The 17,781-nt window shown below is 51.5% G+C and overlaps 1 protein-coding gene across 13 annotated transcripts in view; it reads right to left on the bottom strand.

The window, feature by feature from the left end:
- CSGALNACT1 (chondroitin sulfate N-acetylgalactosaminyltransferase 1) overlaps positions 1 to 17,781 on the bottom strand; it is a 323,288-nt gene that overhangs the window by 16,709 nt on the left and 288,798 nt on the right. For all 13 annotated transcript variants that reach the window (XM_089302844.1, XM_089302848.1, XM_089302847.1 and 10 more), the window contains one exon: positions 16,582 to 16,683. In XM_089302844.1, coding sequence (XP_089158970.1) covers positions 16,582 to 16,683 — 102 coding nt within the window. The remainder of the gene's footprint in view (positions 1 to 16,581; positions 16,684 to 17,781) is intronic.

Genomic DNA, 17,781 nt, shown 5'->3' with positions numbered 1-17,781 from the left:
AAATCCTTATAGAGTTCACTGCTCCCTTTTGGGCTACTGTTCAAATTTACTTCTTATATTTGAAATCTCAATGGTCCCTGGATTCGACTTTTCTGTGACTCTGCCTTGGCATCGACCCTACCTTCCACGAGGCAGAATTCTCTACCTCGTGCAGGACGTTGTCTGATCTTGTCTTTCAGGGTGTGGTGGCCCTGGTGTGGCATGGGGGGTGTGCTCCAGAACCTTCCAGCCCTACGTCTGCACCACTGCAGCACAGCGGCCCCTTCCTGGTCCCCGGGTTCCCAGGTGGTGCGAGGCCCGGCAGTCAGCTTCCTTAACCTCCCAGCCGCTGCGAGCCCGAGCAGCCCAGCTCTCCCCGCCCTGCTGGGCAGCTGCACCTGTGGGCGATGCCCGCGTTGTTACCTGCTCATCTCAGGTGTCTCCGGCAGGCCTCACAGGTGGCTTGCCTTGGGTTGAGAGCCAGAGGCTGGTCTCTCTTTTCAGTCATTGCAAAGCTTACCTTCTTTGGGGCCCTCTGTTCTCCCTCCCCACCCTGTCCCCCAGACTGCAGGGACAGCTGACTTCCCCAGGGACAGCTGACGACTGAGCCAGCTGATATCAGGCTCAAAATTCAGGAGCCTCTTCCAGGAGGATTTCCAGGATCTATCATCAGAGATTTTCAATATAAAAAAATCCGTCTGAACAGCAGCAAGCGTCCTTCTGCTAACAGAAGGGGGAATATAGTTCTGTAACCTGCGTGTTAAAGGAACCGCGACTCCAGGAATCCCCCCACCCCTACCCAAGAGCCCACAGTCCATCCGCTTAGATGTGCCAATCACTTATAGAAGTTAAGTCACGCCGTTATTGTTAAGTAAGAATGCCGGAAGGGTTAGAAACAGTGGAACGGTGTTCAGGACAGGACGAGTCTGTAGCTACGGTGGGAGCTGTGGGCAGAAGGTACCACATGTGAGAGGGCGCTGTGCACCCACTCAGCACCTAAGTGGAGCAGCCTGCTCTGCGCACAAAGCCCCTCCAAAGCTGGCCTGAGCTGCAGCGATTAAATTGCCAATCCTTGCCCTGCCCAGCTGAGGGCCTGCCTGTCACTCACCATCAACAGGGTGTGATGAGAACTGTGGGCACCTGTTGTCTCAGAGCGCCTTAATTCAGGGAACTTGAAAAACCCATTTCAAAATGCCCACCTCTACGCTGGGATGTGTTGCTCCCAAGAGAGACTTCAGGAGAACAGTCATGGGGGCCTCCCTGTGGCCCGAATGCAAGAGGCAGTTTGCTCCCCATCGTTTCTCCCGACCTGTCCATGAGGATGAGGCCACCCCCATTACATCTGTGGTGCGGCCCAATCCCACTTCAAGCCCACTCTAGTGTGTCTGCAGGCCATACAGGAAACGGCCCCAGCTCTGTCCAGACAACCATGTCCACAGGCGACCCCTGGGGCCTGTGCATGCCTGCCACCTGCAGCCTCTGCCTGCCCATCCCTCCCGAGCAACCCGAGTCAGTGGGGCCACACACGGTGACTGCTGGCCTGGCAGGCTGGACACACACCTGCTTCACTCTGATGCCCTGACAGCTCACCAGGCCCTGGACAGGGATCTGGGTGTGGGCGGTGTAGGGACAGCGACACCACTGCCTGGGCTGCACCTGTTCCAGTTCACAGTTTCCTTCATCATCCAACCACCCAGGGTGTGGCCGCCAGGTCCCTGTGCTCAGCTGTGAGTGCACCTGCTGATGGGCAAGGCACCACCTTCCCTGCTGATTCCTCAACTCCAGGCTCTCTGTGATCTGGGAGAACATCTCTTTCTCCACTCTTGCCACCAAGAAGGGCCCCTGACGCTGAACAAGCACTCCCTGCTGAGAAAGAGATACCAGCGTAGCATCCTTGCCTTCCCCCTTTTGCAAATGGGAGTAATCAGCACCGTCCAACCCTCTGCACTTGGCCATGGATGGCTCTCCGCCCACCCCCCAACTCAGCACCAGCCACATGGGCTCCAGGGCCCAGGACACAAAAGGATGCAGAGGGCCTGGCACCTGCGGGGCAGCAGGCCCCCACCCACCCGTGTATCGTCTTCATCTTCATCCTCACCCAATGTTCACTGCACACAGGTACTCAGGCCCCAGAGCACAGTGACCCCAACTCCACCGTGTAGGGGGCAGGGCCATGCCAAAGCGACAGACACAGTTCAGCACAAACGACTGACTCGCAACTCGTGAATTTCCCACTCAACCCCTTTCTTTTCTATCACTGACCGGGGGCACGGGGACTCCTCTGCCGTGCGTACTCGTTTTTCTGGGAGGGCACAGTGACCCAAGGAAGAGACTGTTCTACTGCAGATTCCATTTCCCTAACTGAGCTGCATTCCCAGAACTGCTGCATTAAAAAATGGTAAAAGACAGCGCTGTCCAATATGACTTACTCCAATACAGATGTTTTCAAACCATTGCAAGGAAATGGAATCCTTGTGTGATGCCTCCCACAATAGCCCTTTACTCAACACAATCTTGGAACACTTGCATAGAAACTAGCATTGTATCTAATGTATAATTTTTTTTATTTGACAGATAGAGTTAGACAGTGAGACAGACAGAGAGAAAGGTCTTCCTTTCATTGGTTCACTCCCCAAATGGCCACCACGGCTGGCAAGCTGCGCCAATCTGAAACCAGGAGCCAGGTGCTTTTCCTGGTCTCCCATGCGGGTGCAGGGCCCAAGCACTTGGGCCATCCTCCACTGCCCTCCCAGGCCACAGCAGAGAGCTGGACTGGAAGCAGAGCAACCGGGACAGAACCCGGCGCCCATATGGGATGCTGGCGCCACAGGTAGAGGATTAACCAAGTGAGCCATGGCGCCAGCCCTAATGTATAATTTTTTAAAATAAGGTTTATTTATTTTAAAGGCATAAAGACAGGGAGAGAGAGGGGTAGAGAAAGAGATCTTCCATCCACTGGCTCACTTCCCAAATGGCCGCAATGGTGCAGGCTGGGCCAGGCCAAAGCGAGGAACCCAGAACTCCATGTAGGCCTCCCATATGGGTGGCAGGGGCCTAAGTACTTGGGCCAACTTCTGTTGCCTTCCCAGGTACATTAGCAGGGAGCTGGATTGGAGGAGCTCATACAGGATGCCGGCTCTGCAAACAGTGGCTTAACCCACTGTGCAAACTCGGCCAGCCCCTTCAACGAACAATTTTCAGTTTTCATTATGTATCTAAATCATTTATGAACTGAAGACAGTGAGTAAACCCAGCAAGTTGCCATCCAGTATTCCATAGCAGGCACTTTAGAAGCTGAATTCTGAGTTTACAGAAGCCCACTTTAGCGAGTTTTTTAGGAACTCCCTTTGCTTCTCCAATGTTCCCTAACTTCACGTGGAAATCAGGTACCGGCCATCAAGAAAGCACACAGCACACAGTGGCTGCCGTGTGGACATCAGCTAAGGAGAGTTCACCAAGCTCCAGGCTCACCCAGGCTGCCTCTTCTTTTTCACTGCATGTGTGGACTTTTGTCTTGAATGAGCCCAAGCCAGCTTTGGCAGGAACCAAACAAACGTGCTGATGCACAGTTGCACAATGATGTCTGGCACGAGGCCTCCCCAGTGGAGTTTTTGCTGGAAAATGCATGGGTAAGGGGCGGGCGTTTGGCCTATCGTTTAAGATGCCAGTCAGAATGCCTGCATCCTAGATCCGAGTACCAGGGTTCGAGTCCCATCTCCTGCTCCTGACTCGTTCTCTGCTAGCGTGCATCCTAGGAAGCAGTAGTGATGGCTCCAGTAATTGATTCCTGCCACTCCCAAGGAGCACGTGGATTGAGCTCCCAGTGCCCAGCTTCACCCCTAGCCAGGGTGGGCCTCTGGGGAGTGGACCAGCAGTTGAGAGCTCTTTCTTTCCCACTCTGTCAAATATATAAATTTTTTTTTGACAGGCAGAGTGGACAGTGAGAGAGAGAGACAGAGAGAAAGGTCTTCCTTTGCCGTTGGTTCACCCTCCAATGGCCACCACGGCCAGCGCGCTGCAGCCGGCACACCGCGCTGATCTGAAGGCAGGAGCCAGGTACTTATCCTGGTCTCCCATGGGGTGCAGGACCCAAGCACTTGGGCCATCCTCCACTGCCTTCCCAGGCCACAGCAGAGAGCTGGCCTGGAAGAGGGCCAACCGGGACAGAATCCGGCGCCCTGACCGGGACTAGAACCCGGTGTGCCGGCGCCGCAAGGCGGAGGATTAGCCTAGTGAGCCGTGGCGCCGGCCTAACATATTTTTTTAAAAATGTAGGGTGCACTGCACGGGAGACCAGGAGGAAGCAGCTGGCTCCTGGTTTCGTATCGGTGCAGCGCGCCAGCCGTAGCGGCCATCTGGGAGGTGAACCGACAGAAAAGGAAGACCTTTCTCTCTGTCTCTCTCACTGTCTAACTCTGCCTGTCAAAAAAAAAAAATGTAGGGTGCAATGTGACCAGCCAGAAAGCCCCTCTGTGCCCGTGCTATGCAAGGTGCGGAGAGTGACTAAACAGGGCAACCCACGAAGGCGCTCCTCCACCCCTGCCCCACGCCAGCCTCACCCACCACAGGTGCAGGGCAGCAAACACAGAGCTGCGCGCCAGCCTCAGGCCACTGCCTCCAGAGGCCACAGTGCTTCACCTCTGCCTGCGGGTTCCCTTCAGCAGCTGCGGTCCCCAGGCTCAGCCCAGGCCCGTGCAGTGCCTCCTTGCCCTGCAGAGTCTGCACACGCAATTCCCAGCTCCTTTCTGGACTCCACCCTGAGGCACGCTTGCTTGTCCCTGCCCTTTCTTATCGTATACCAGCACTTGGGTCCTTCCTTCCAAGGGCTGCAGCGAGCCACCCGACACTGCTCCCGGCACACCGTGGGTGCTGGGCCCTTTCCTCTTGGTCCTCAATGAGCTACGACGCAGCCTTGCACTCATTCAGGTCCACAGTGTAAAAGCAAGCCCACCCTGGCGGGGTGCACAACGGCATACAAGACACTCCCTGGCTAGGGAAAAGTCCACCTAAAATAAGGCATCAGTGTGTGTGTTTGTACGCACATGTTTTTTGAGGTACAATTCACATAACATAAAAGTGACTATATTAAGTGTATAATTCAGTGGCTTTTACTGCATTTACAATGTCGTACATTCTGTTTCCAGAATGTTTCTGTCACTCCCCCTCTTCGTGGAGGAACGACACAGGACCCTGCGCTGTTCTTTTGTCTGCTCGGCCCTTCCCGGGTTTGCTGCTGGTTCTTCCCGGGTTGGCTACCGACCCTTCCACCTCCGTGGAAGGGCGGTTCCCCCTGGCCACTTTCCCCACTTCCGCGGGGGAGTGGCACACCGCCGGCCAGCTCTCTCGGGGGCTGCACAGGTGTTCCTTCAGATAGATGTTCCCGGTGCATGTTGTCTCCTCTATAGTCCTCTTCCACCAATCCCAACTCTGCTACCCACACGCCGAGTACGCTGCTCTCCTCCAATCAGGAGCAGGTCCTACAGTTTATTGGTTGAACTGGAGGCAGCTGTGTAGAAGCTGTTTCTCCCTTCTCAGCGCCATATTGTGGGAGAGCAGATGCATAGAATAAGTCTTAATTCCAGTAACAGTCTAGTCCGAGTTGCTCCCCACAGTTTCCATCACCCCCATAACTCAACAAGCAACTACTCCCCATTTCCCTATATGCCCAAACCCCACTGGCCACTGTGTTACTCTGTCACTATGCAATTGGCTCCTCTGATCTATAATGGAATCTAAATGGAATCATGTATCCCTGACCCTCTGTGTCCAACTTCATTCATTCAGCTTTAGCTGTTCATCCATATTATGGCACGTATCAGTACTTCACACTTTTGTTGTAGCTGAATAATATTTCATTGCATAGATACAGGAGCATTTTGTCAATCCATTTATGAGCTGATGGCCACGTGGGCTGTTTCTACCTTTAGGATACTGTGCAGACATGAACATTCAATGTTCAGTTATGTTCCAACAGCTGTTTTTACTTCTTTTGGGTACACACCCAGGAAAACAACGGCTAGCTAGGTCAGACAAAAAGTCTACGCTTAACCACTCGGGGAACTGCCAATGGGTTTACACACTGGCTGCACCATTTTCTGTTAACATCAGCAGTGGACAAGCGTTCCAATGTCTCCACATCTCATTGACGACTGACTGGCTGTGGACTGCAGCCATCCTGGTGCTGTGGGGTGCATTTGCATGCCCCCGAACACAGAAGATGTTGACCACCTTCTCTCGTGTTTATTGGCCGCTTGTATTTCATCCCTGGAGAGACATCCATTCAAATCTTCAGTCCTTTTATAAGTTGAGTGATGTGTCCTTCTACTTCTGAGTTACAAATGTTCCCTCTGTATTCTGCACACCGGGCTCTGACCAGGTTATCATTTGAAAATTCTGTCCCATCTTGTAGCTGTCTGCTCAGTGTCACTGTAGCATCAACGTTTGCAAGTCTGATGCAGTTCAATTTACCTACGTTTCTTCCGTTGCTTTGTGCTTTGAATGTCCTATAGAAGCAACCATTGTCTAACCCAAGGTTATAAAGATTCACATCTAAGAGTCTTATAGTCATAGCCCTCATGTTTAGGCCTTGAATTGAGTTCTATCCAAGCTTTGTATGTGGTGTCAAAAACACACCAAATTTAGAAGGCAACTTTTGCTTCTTTGGTGTGGATGTCCAGCCGCCCTATAACTTCCCTTGAACACATAATTCCTAGCCCCCACCCCCACCCCATGTAACTCACACTTGTTGGAAAAATCAATAAATGGATGAGTTTATTTCTGGCCTCTCAATTTTATCCCATTGATTTATATGTGGACTCTTGTGCCAGTGCCTTAGTTGTGATTACTGTAATTTTATACTAAGTTTTGAAATTGGGAACTAGGTCATCTCCAATTTCTGGACTGATTTGGCTATTTTGGGTCCCTTGCATTTCCATGTAAATCTGTCTATCATCCTATTCATTTCTATCAAAAAAGAAAAAAAACCCTAGTTTGGGTCGTTTACTTATTTATTTTTTATTTGAAAGCAGAAAGAGAGACAGAGACAGAGTTCTTCATCTACTGGTTCACTCTTTAAATGCTTGCAACAGCTGAAGCAGAAGCAGAAGACCTCAATCCAGGTCTCCCACATGGGTGGCCGGCACCCAGTGACTTGAGCCATCGCAGCTGCCTCTCGGGGTGCACACCAGCAGGAAACTGGAGTTGAAAGCAGAGCCAGGTGGGAACCCAGATACTCTCGGCTACAGGATGTGGGAGCCCAGGCGGTGTCTTAAACACTGCCTGGCCCTGGATTTTGGCAGGAATTGTGTTGAACTTTTCAATCAGTTGAATGAGCGTTACATCTAAACCATGAACCAGGTGCCTCCTTCATCTAGGCCTTCGTTAAATCCTTTCAATGATTTAAAGCATTACAGTTCTCAATGCAAAAGTCTTACACTCCTTTTGTTACATTTTTCCTACACATTTTATTCTTTTTGATGCTATTTCAATTAGAATGGTTTTCTTCATTTCATTTTCAGATTGTTCATTGCTAGCATATATAAACACAATTAATTAATGTTTTGTATATCAATCTTGTATCCCACAAGCTTGCTGGACTGTTAATTAGCCCTAATAGTGTTTTCTATTATTCCTTATAATTTTCTATATAGAAGACAATACTTCAGCCATGAACAGAGATGTTTTACTCCTGCCTTTTTTTTTTTTTTTTTTGACAGGCAGAGTGGACAGTGAGAGAGAGAGAGACAAAGGTCTTCCTTTGCCGTTGGTTCACCCTCCAATGGCCGCTGTGGCCGGCACACCGCGCTGATCCGATGGCAGGAGCCAGGTGCTTCTCCTGGTCTCCCATGGGGTGCAGGGCCCAAGCACTTGGGCCATCCTCCACTGCACTCCCTGGCCACAGCAGAGAGCTGGCCTGGAAGAGGGGCAACCGGGACAGAATCCGGCGCCCCGACCGGGACTAGAACCCGGTGTGCCGGCGCCACAAGGCGGAGGATTAGCCTAGTGAGCTGCGGCACCGGCCTACTTCTGCCTTTCTAATCTGGATGTCTTTTATTTCTTTTTCTCCCCCAACTTTCCTGGCTAGAACCTCCAGCTCAGTGTTGTATTCTTGACCTGAGCAAGTTGGGAAAATCAGCAATGAAGATGTTTGGGCCTGGCTTTTCTTTGCAGGAAGCATTTCTTTTCTTTTTAATTAAATCAGTTTACTTGATCTAAGTCTAGCCAGATTTTCTATTTTTTTTTCTCAAAGAAACATGTATTTTCACTTAATAAGAAAAATTGGTTCTGTTTTTTTCCCTCCTCCACGCTGTTATATTAAAAATTACATCTTTATGCATTGTGTCCATCAACACAGATTTATAGCTACTGTTTTATGCAATACATCATTTGAAAATTTTAAATAAACAGAAATAGAAGCACAAACAAAAAATATATTTATTGGGCCAGCATTGTGGCAAAGCAGATTAAGCTGCTGTCTGTGATAGTAGCACCCCATTTCAAAATGCCGATTTGAGTCCTGGCTGCTCCACTTCTGATCCAGCTCCCTGCTAATGTACCTGGGAGAGCAGTGGAAAATGGCCCAAGTACTGGGGACCCCTCCACCCACATGGGAGACCAGGATGGAGTTCCAGGCTCCTGGCTTCAGCCTGGCCCAGCCTAGGCTGTTCCAGCCTTTGGAGAGTGAACCAGCAGATGAAGACGTGTCTCTCTCTAACTTTGCCTTTCAAGTAAATAAAATAAATCTTAAGAAAACCAAAAACTACATTTGTATTGCCTTTTGTGTTACCTGTGTAGTTACTTTAATTTTTTTTTTAATTTAAAGACTTATTTTATTTTGAAAGTCAGAGTTACGGGGTGGGGGAGGAGAGAAAGGAGAGAAAGAGAGAGGGAAAGAGAAGAGGGGGAGAGAGAGGGAGAGAGAGGGAAAGGGGGAGAAAGAGAGAGGAGAGAGAGGGAAAGGGGGGGGAGAGAGAGAGAGAGAGGGAGGGGGTGGGTGAGAGAGAGAGGGAGAGAGAGAGAGTCTTCATCCATCGGTTTACTTCCTAGATGGCCGCAATGGCCAGGGCTGGGCCAGACCGAAGCCAGGAGCCAGGAGCTTCTTCCAGGTCATTTTAAATAATGTATTGTGCCAACCCCAGAAATCAGAATTGCCTTTCTCCCCTGGGTTTGCTCTTGTTCATTTGCTTGTTTAATGACTTTGCCAAACTAACCCTGTCAAGCCTGTACTCTGTTGGATGTGACCACTTAAGGGTCAGCTAATGACTGGACAGACATTTCCTTAAATGCCTGGAACCAGTAAGAATTTCTTTGCTAAGGGGCCCTGGGTGCATGTCAGGGCCAGCCTTCAGCACTCAGCCAGGCACTGGGAAACAGCTGTACCTTTAATCCCCCCCACCCCGTGCAGAGCCTCTGGGCAGCCACACCTGAGAGCTCAGGGCCCCCTCAGAGCTTTCCCAAGCAGCAGCACAGCCCTAGGCTGGTCGAGGCCTTCGGGTTCCCGGGGACACAGGAGCTTCTCACAGCTCGGTAGACATCGCCTTGCCTGGCTTCATCTTGCAGGCTTTCTCCTTAGTCTGTGTTTGTCCCAACTCGGCAGGCAGCCGCAGTGTTGAGCACCTGCTGTAATTACTGTTGACTGATGTCCTTGCCCCCAGAGGAAAGGAAAAGCTTCCTGCATTTGAAGAGCTGAATCAGGTCACGGAAAGGCCACCCCGGGGCAGAGCCTTCCAGGGAAACCCAGCCGGTTCGGAGAATGCCCATCCTCTGGTAGTGGCGCTCGGAAGGACTCCTGCTGGATAGATGTCTCCAGATTGGTGCAGCTTAATTTCCAGAATTCTGACCACTTTTACATCGGGGAATATTTGCCAAGGTCTTCACTCCCCTATTTTTTGCTTATTTCACCCTTCTTCTTTCTCCAAACTGCTGCATTCCACTGGATGAACTTAACATCACTTACATTTTGTCATAATAGTTCCACCCCCTCCTCAAATTTTTCCGTGGAGAAATTCTAAACCTTTGGCAAAGCTGTATGAATGGTGCAAGTATGCAATACACCCAGATTCATCAACTGCTATCATTTTGAGCTCTTTTCTCACACTCTCGTTCTGAACCACTGGACATCAGCCACAGGTGTCCTGACAATTTTAGCCTCAAAGAAATGTAACTCCCAGGCCCGGTGCTGGAGAGCAGTGGGTTAAGCTGCAGCTTTTGATGCCAGCATCCCATATGTGAGCACCAATCTGAATTCCTGGCTACTCCACTTTCTATCCAGCTTCCTGCTAATGTGCCTGGAGGGAGCAGGTGACGTCCCAAGTGCTCAGGTTTCTGCCAACCACGTGGCCGACCTGGATTAGAGCTCCTGGCTTCAGCCTGGCCCAGCCTGCATGGAATGAACCAGCGGGTGGAAGAACTTTCTCTCTCTCTCCCTGCCCTTTCTCTTTCCTTCCCTCCCCACCACCTCTGTCACTCTGCCTTTCAAATAAGTAAGTGTTGAAAAAAAAAAGAAACATAACTTTGAAGAAACAGAATGTGTTCCTTTACAGCATTATAAAAATACAACAGTCAAGGGGCCAGCGCTGTGGCTCAGTGGGTTAACGCCCTGGCCTGAAGCACTGGCATCCCCCATTCTAGTCTCGGCTGCTCCTCTTCTGATTCAGCTCTCTGATATGGCCTAGGAAAGCAGTAGAAGATGGCCCAAGTCCTTGGGCCTCTGCACCCAGAAGCTCCTGACTCCTGGCTTCGGATTGGCGCAACTCCGGCTGTTGTGGCCAATTAGGGAGTGAACCATTGGATGGAAGACCCCCTCTATCTCTCTGCCTCTCCTCTCTCTGTGTAACTCTGACTTTCAAATAAATAAATAAATCTTTAAAAAAAATACAATGGCTGATGCCATGGCTCACTTGGCTAATCCTCTGCCTGAGGTGCCGGCACCCCGGGTTCTAGTCCTGGTTGGGGTACCAGGTACTAGTCCCAGTTGCTCCTCTTCCAGTCCAGCTCTCTGCTGTGGCCTGGGAAGGCAGTGGAGGATGGCCCAAGTGCTTGGGTCCCTGCACTTGCATGGGAGAGCGGGAGGAAGTACCCGGCTCCTGGCTTCAGATTGGCACAGCACCGGCCGTAGCGGCCATTAGGGGAGTGAATCAACGGAAGGAAGACCTTTCTCTCTGTCTCTCTCTCTCTCTCTCACTGTGTAACTCTGCCTGGGAAACAAACAAACAAAAAAATACAACAGCAGTCACGCTATGGAGATCTAACAGGCACAGCCCTGTTCAAATCCCCCAAAGAACAATCCAGAATGCAGCTGGGACACCAGGCACAAGCAGGCTTGGCCCCATCTGTGGGCTGTGCTGGGTGACACGGCCACAGGCCTGGACTGCTTCACCTGGCCCTGCCTCAGGCTCCTGGAGTCTAAGACTCCTTATCTGCTGGGAGGGACTCCCTGGGCAGCTTATTCATTTTGGCGGATGAGATTCTTGTCAAAAATTTCCTTGAGAAAAAATAAAACAGAATATTGTCCAATTTCCAAGAAAAGAAAGAATGACCCAAACATTTAACAACCACCCACCCCTAATTTTCTTTTAGATAACCAGATGAACCGTTCCTGGGTGTGTCTATCAAACAAAATGCTGTCAACGAGGCACAACATGCTGACCAAGAGCTACGCAAGCTGGCCCCTGGGAACAGCAGCACCCCAGGCCCCTTCCCACCACACTCGGGGGTAGAGCAGTGTCTTGGTTCTAGAACCTCTTCTGAAAGGTGCCTCAGGGTCATCTTGACTTGAGGGTGAACTTGCCATGCAGTAGGTGCTAGCTCGTGCCAGTTCACCCGTCTTGGTCTTTTTGAAATGTCCCATGATGTAACCTGAAGCAAATATCTACTTGGCCAGTCTCTCCAAGTACAGTCCATGTACCACCCCATGGGTGTCTCACGGAGCCAAAGTGCTTTCTCCCAGGCCTCACCTCAGACCTGTGCACTCAGAACTTCTGGGGGTGGGTCCAAGGAATCTGCACTTTAAGAAGCATTCCAAATTATCCCAGAGTTGTGCTTCAACCTGAAATAAACTAATGCTTGGAAAAATACATATAACAGGAACAAGCTATTGAGAACTGATTTAGCGTGTGTTCTGCAAGATGTTACATGGCAAGACATGGCTTGCACACACATGAACACACACTGAAGTAAAATGTTCATGAGAGGCTATTCATCCTTACTGCATGTGACTCACTCTGACATTTTCGACTGGATTCTATTCCGATTTTTTTTTTGACAGGCAGAGTTAGACAGTGAGAGAGAGACAGAGTGAAAGGTCTTCATTCCATTGGTTCACCCCCCAAATGGCCACTACAGCCAGCGCTGTGCCGATCTGAAGCCAGGAGCCAGGTGCTTCTCCTGGTCTCCCATGGGGTGCAGGGCCCAAGCACTTGGGCCATCCTCCACTGCATTCCCAGGCCACAGCAGAGAGCTGGCCTGGAAGAGGAGCAACCGGGACAGAATCATGCACCCCAACCGGGACTAGAACCCGGTGTGCCGGTGCCGCAGCCGGAGGATTAGCCTATTGAGCCACGGTGCTGGCCTCTATTCCGATTTTTAAAACACTGGACACAACCCACTAAATGGATTTCACAACCCTCTAATGAATCACAAACTGGGGTTTCCAAAAATGCTGATCTATAGCAGTCGACCAAGATGGAAACATAGAACGGGAGCATCTAGAACACTGCTTGCTGGCCATGCAGCAAAATATTAAAATACTCCTACAACACATGTGCTCAGTTGGACTCAGAACAGTTAGTCATGGTACTGATCTCCAGGTGAGACTCATTCCATTGGGTTTGACTACAAATCTTACTACCAGGTGCCGGGTTTGAGTTCCAGCTGTTCCTCTTCCAATCCAGCTCTCTGCAATGGCCTGGGAAAGCAGAAGAGGATGGCTTGAGTGCTTGGGCCCCTGAACCCGCGTGGGAGACCTGAAGAAGCTCCTGGCTCCTGGCTCTGGATCAGCACAGCTCCAGCCGTTGTGGCCAATTGGGGAGTGAACCAGAGGATAGAAGACCTCTCTCTCTGTTTTTCTCTCTCTCTCCCTCTACCAGTCAAATAAATCAATCTTTAAAAAAAATCTTACTAGCAACACTGGGTTTTAAGAAGGGGCACACTGAGCTGTTAAGGTGGTCCTGGAACTTGAGAGATGAGGTTCAGTTTGTGGCTCTCCCATGCGCCAGGGATAAATCCATGCATTTTCCATGAACTATTTGAAGATCCCTTCACCTAAGTTCACATGCAGATTGCTATGTGTACGGGTCTGGCATCTGTTTTCTCTTGGTGAACAAACTTTGAACATTTCTGGTATAAAGTGCTGGGCTAACAGGTGAGTTACAAAGAGGCATGCAAGGCCGGCGCCGCGGCTCACTAGGCTAATCCTCTGCCTAGCGGCGCCAGCACACCGGGTTCTAGTCCCGGTCGGGGCGCCGGATTCTGTCCCGGTTGCCCCTCTTCCAGGCCAGCTCTCTGCTGTGGCCAGGGAGTGCAGTGGAGGATGGCCCAAGTGCTTGGGCCCTGCACCCCATGGGAGACCAGGAGGAAGCACCTGGCTCCTGGCTCCTGCCATCGGATCAGCTCAGTGCGCCGGCCGCGGCGGCCATTGGAGGGTGAACCAACGGCAAAGGAAGACCTTTCTCTCTGTCTCTCTCACTGTCCACTCTGCCTGTCAAAAAAAAAAAAAAAAAAAAAAGAGGCATGCAAGACAGTACCACCAACTGAGCAGGTTACAATCTAGGTGCAAAGCTAAGAGGGTGGAAAGAAGTGTAATTCACCAAACCGTGTGCCAACAGCCAAGTGTAAGAGGTTCTGCATGCGAGCACAGCTGGAGTTCAGACGGGAGAGGACTGGGAGTCGGCCAGGGAGCTCCAGACCAAGGGCCAGCTGTGCACCCAGTCTAGCTGGGGAGCTGGGACTTGTTGAGAAGAGCGAGCAGTCTGATCACCAGGCAAAGGCCTTGGTCATGCAGGAAGATCCAGCTGGAAGGTGGAGTGTGGACTGCAGGAGGGAGTCAATTCAGGTGGCCACAGAAGTCTGGGCATTCCCACGAGAGCTGTCCTGAGCCAGGCTGCATCACGGACACCGACACGGCAGATGGCAGCATCGGCAGCGTGAGGTCATGAGCAGTGACACCGACACGGCACTTATCACCGTCAGCAGAGAGAGGACACAGACACAGAGACACAGGTCAGACGACTTGTACAAAGCACCGCTAATTCAATCTCCAGCTCCAGGCTCTCCGCATGGGGTCGACTGACCTCTGGATGTTTCCACCGAAATGACTTTTATGTGTGTTCAGAATGTTTGCCCTATGGCTCACCAGCCAGCCTCCTGGGGGAGAAGTGTGCTTGCTGGGTGACCTGATATGCAGAAGAACGTGTGATAAAAGTGCTGAAATCCAGGGCTGGTGCTGTGGGACAGTGGGCTGGGCCTCCACCTGCGGTGCCGGCATCCCATGAGAGTGCCGGTTCTAGTCCCGGCTGCTCCCCTTCTGGCTCTCTGCCGGTAGGCTGAGAAAGCAGAAGACGGCCCAAGGGCTTGGGCCCCTGCACCCGTGTGGGAGACCCAGTGGAAACTCCTGGCTCCAGACTGGCCCTGCTCCAGCTGTTGCAGCCGTTTGAGGAGTGAACCAGCGGATGGAAGACTTTTCCTCTCTGCCTCTCCCTCTCTCTGTAACTCTACTTCTCAAATAAATAAAACTTTTAAAAATGTGCTTAATTTGTTACTGTCCCTAGAAACTTGCTTAAACTACCTTCTGCTTACCCATCACATTCGGTGACAGGTAACCATCAGCACACGTGGGTTCAGCCTGTGAGGTCCTGCACCGGTCCCAGGCCCCATAAAGCAGCACCTGTCAATCTCAGCTGTACCTTGGAATCACCTGGACAAGAATGAAAACACCCTAGAACCAGGGCAGAGGCTGCCGGGAAGGGAGCAGCCCCCGGGCAGACTGGCACCTCCTGGCACAGTGGCTCTCAATCCTGACTGAACATTGGGATCATTTGGAAACTCCGGAAGTTTCCTCCCAGGAATGGAGACCGGGCAGAGGTGTGAAAACATCTCCCCTGGACAGAGCACTTGAAGTCTAGTAACTCGAGCTCGCCATTCCTCAGCAGAGATGCATACTGCAACACTGAGGTTGAGGATATTCAATTATTTTATTCTACTCTTTGAGACACGGGTCACAGCTGTAAGGTAGCCCTAGTGTTCAGCTCCTAACTCATTATTGCTCAGGCAAACTTTTCCTGTAAAAGGCCTCGTAGCTAATCGTTCAGGCTCTAAAGCAGCCGTAAGTGCTACGTATACAAATGGGTGTGCCTGCACGGCAGTAAAACTTTTACAAAAATAGTAGCAGACATAATCTGTCCTCTGCTTTAGAATGTTTGGAAAATCACAGTTAGCATTCTGGCCTTGTGTCCATTAACACAAAAGCAGTCAGGACACATGAATGTACCTGCAGAATTGGCGGTGCACGGTTAGCTGAGCAGCGAAAGTGCCTGCACCTCACACCACGGTGCCCGGATTCGACCTGGCTCCGGCTCCTCACTCTGGCTTCCTGCTAATGCGCACTGCAGGAGGAAGTGGTGATGGTACAAGAGACTTGGGCCCTGCCACCCATGTGGGAGATCTGGATTGAGTTCCTGGCTCCCAGCTTTAGGTCCAGCCCTGCCCTGGGCGTTGTGGACATTTAGGGGACATGAAATAGAGGATGGGAGCTCTCTCTGTCTCTCGCTTTCTACCTCTCCAATAAATGTTAAAAATTAAAAAAAGTACAAAAGGTACACTCACTTTTGGACTCTCACCCTACAGCTCACTGTCACCCTATCATGATTTACTAGAAACTCAAAACAGCCCTGCTCATGTCTAAGACACATCAGCTAGCGAGACTACTTCTCCCCGAGAACAGCAGACCACTCCCAGGATGCGGCTTCTATGTAAAAGGCCCTCCTGACTTCTCCGCTGCTGCCCCAGGAGCCTCCATGGCAAACCACAGGGCGCATGGCCCCACCGCTCCGGCGGCCTCACTGGGAGAAGGCTGTTTATTTACTGTGATAGGAAAACAACCCGTCCATGCTGTTGGCATCCCTCAGCTGGGGATAAACATACAACACGGGTCTAAGGTTTTGCATTAAATAATTTGCATTATTATAGGTTTCCATTAAATAATTTCTGCTCAACTGAGTAAGTTCAATCCAGGATCCTGCCTCAGCCGTCACTTCTGGCTTCCCGTAACTCCTCAAAATGCCTAAGGGGTGGATGTCAACAGGGCAAGCCCCCCGGGAAGTGGCTGAGACCCAAGCCTGGATCTCACTCTCAGTTATTCAAGCTCTGGCTGACCCAGGGCACCCTCCCGGCACAGCCGTGGCCCCCTAACCCCCACTCTGCCACGTAAGGCCTCCACACCTGGGGAGCCAAGGGTTCACACGACACACAGCCAGCAGCCACTCAGGCTCCCGACCTGCCCACAGGGTTCAGGAAAATAAAGCCAGGCAGGAGTCCCCGCCCGAGTGGTGTTGTGAGCTCTGTGGCCGTGCCCATGGCTCCTCCTGACAGCTCCGAGGTTGCACTCACTTGGAAGTGTTCTCGAGTATTCCTTTGACTTCATCCATTTCCTCCTTCCCAAAGTAAACGACGGTGAGATGAATCCGCCCGTCCTGCTGAATGCACATCTCCCTGGAGAAGAAGACACACGGGGAGTCTGGTCAGCCAAGGTAGACACCACTTCCGGAACGCACCAGCGTGAACCGAGGCTGCTGGGGGCCCTTCACCACGGCTCATCGGGAAAACAAAGTTCCACGCGCAGCTCTGGAAGTCCAAAACTCAGACGCAAGGCCCCACAAGCCCCGGCTGCCCCAGGTCCGGCCCACCGAGGCCACACAGCCTGGAAAGAGCACTGGGTTCTCACCGCCATGAGAAGCTCATGGAACACAGAAGACACACATGCAGCTGCATATCAAGGTGGATGAAGGCTCAATTCTTCTACTGACTGAGTAGTGTGATCAGCGTTGAGACAAGACAGGCAAGCGTTTGGCGTAGGTAGAGGTTAAGCCCCTGCTTGGGGTGTCTGTGTGGCAGATCGGTGTGCCTGGGTTTGAGCCCCACCTCAGCTTCCTATAGGCTTCCTGCCAGTGTGCACCCCGAGAGGTATCAGGTGACGGCCCAAGTTCCCTAACACTCATGTGCAAAACCTGGACTGAGTTCCTGCTCATGGCTTGGGCCTGGCCCAACCCCAGCTGTTCCTGGCATTTGGGGAATGAACCGGGTCAGCAGAAGATTCTCCCTCCCTCCCTCCCTCCCTCCCTCCCTCCCTCCCTCCCTCCCTCTCTCTCTCTCTCTCTCTCCCTCCCTCCCTCCCTCCCTCCTTCCCTCTCTTCCTCTCTCTCTCAAATGTACTTTAACAAAGAAGAAATAAGAGTACATTCTGATTCTGGTTCAAGCAGCTGGGTTCTAGTTTCCAGACCACTCCATTTCTGAACAGAAAACAAGATCATTTTCCAGGGTGCTATTCTGACTCCTGGGGACTTGTTTCCATGTAACCTGTGACTCAACCGAAGGAAAAACCAACTTCTGCTAAACCTCAGCAGGGAACTTTTCTTCAAGTAGGGTGAATGACATGGACGACCATCTCTCAGAGGTACCAGCCAGGTGCAACGCTGCTGCCGGAATGGCGAAGTGGCCCAGGACAAGGCAGAGGGGCCTGGGGGAAAAGCGGGGAGGTCCTGACATACTCAACAGGTTGCTTTCCCTTTAGGGGCACAGAGACGACCAGGA

Source organism: Oryctolagus cuniculus, chromosome 8 (assembly GCF_051225735.1).
Source record: "Oryctolagus cuniculus isolate XC-2025 breed Fujian yellow rabbit chromosome 8, ASM5122573v1, whole genome shotgun sequence".
NCBI classification, from domain to species: domain Eukaryota; kingdom Metazoa; phylum Chordata; class Mammalia; order Lagomorpha; family Leporidae; genus Oryctolagus; species Oryctolagus cuniculus.
Note: the sequence above shows the minus strand (reverse complement) of the source record. Positions and strands in the feature narration are given on the sequence as shown.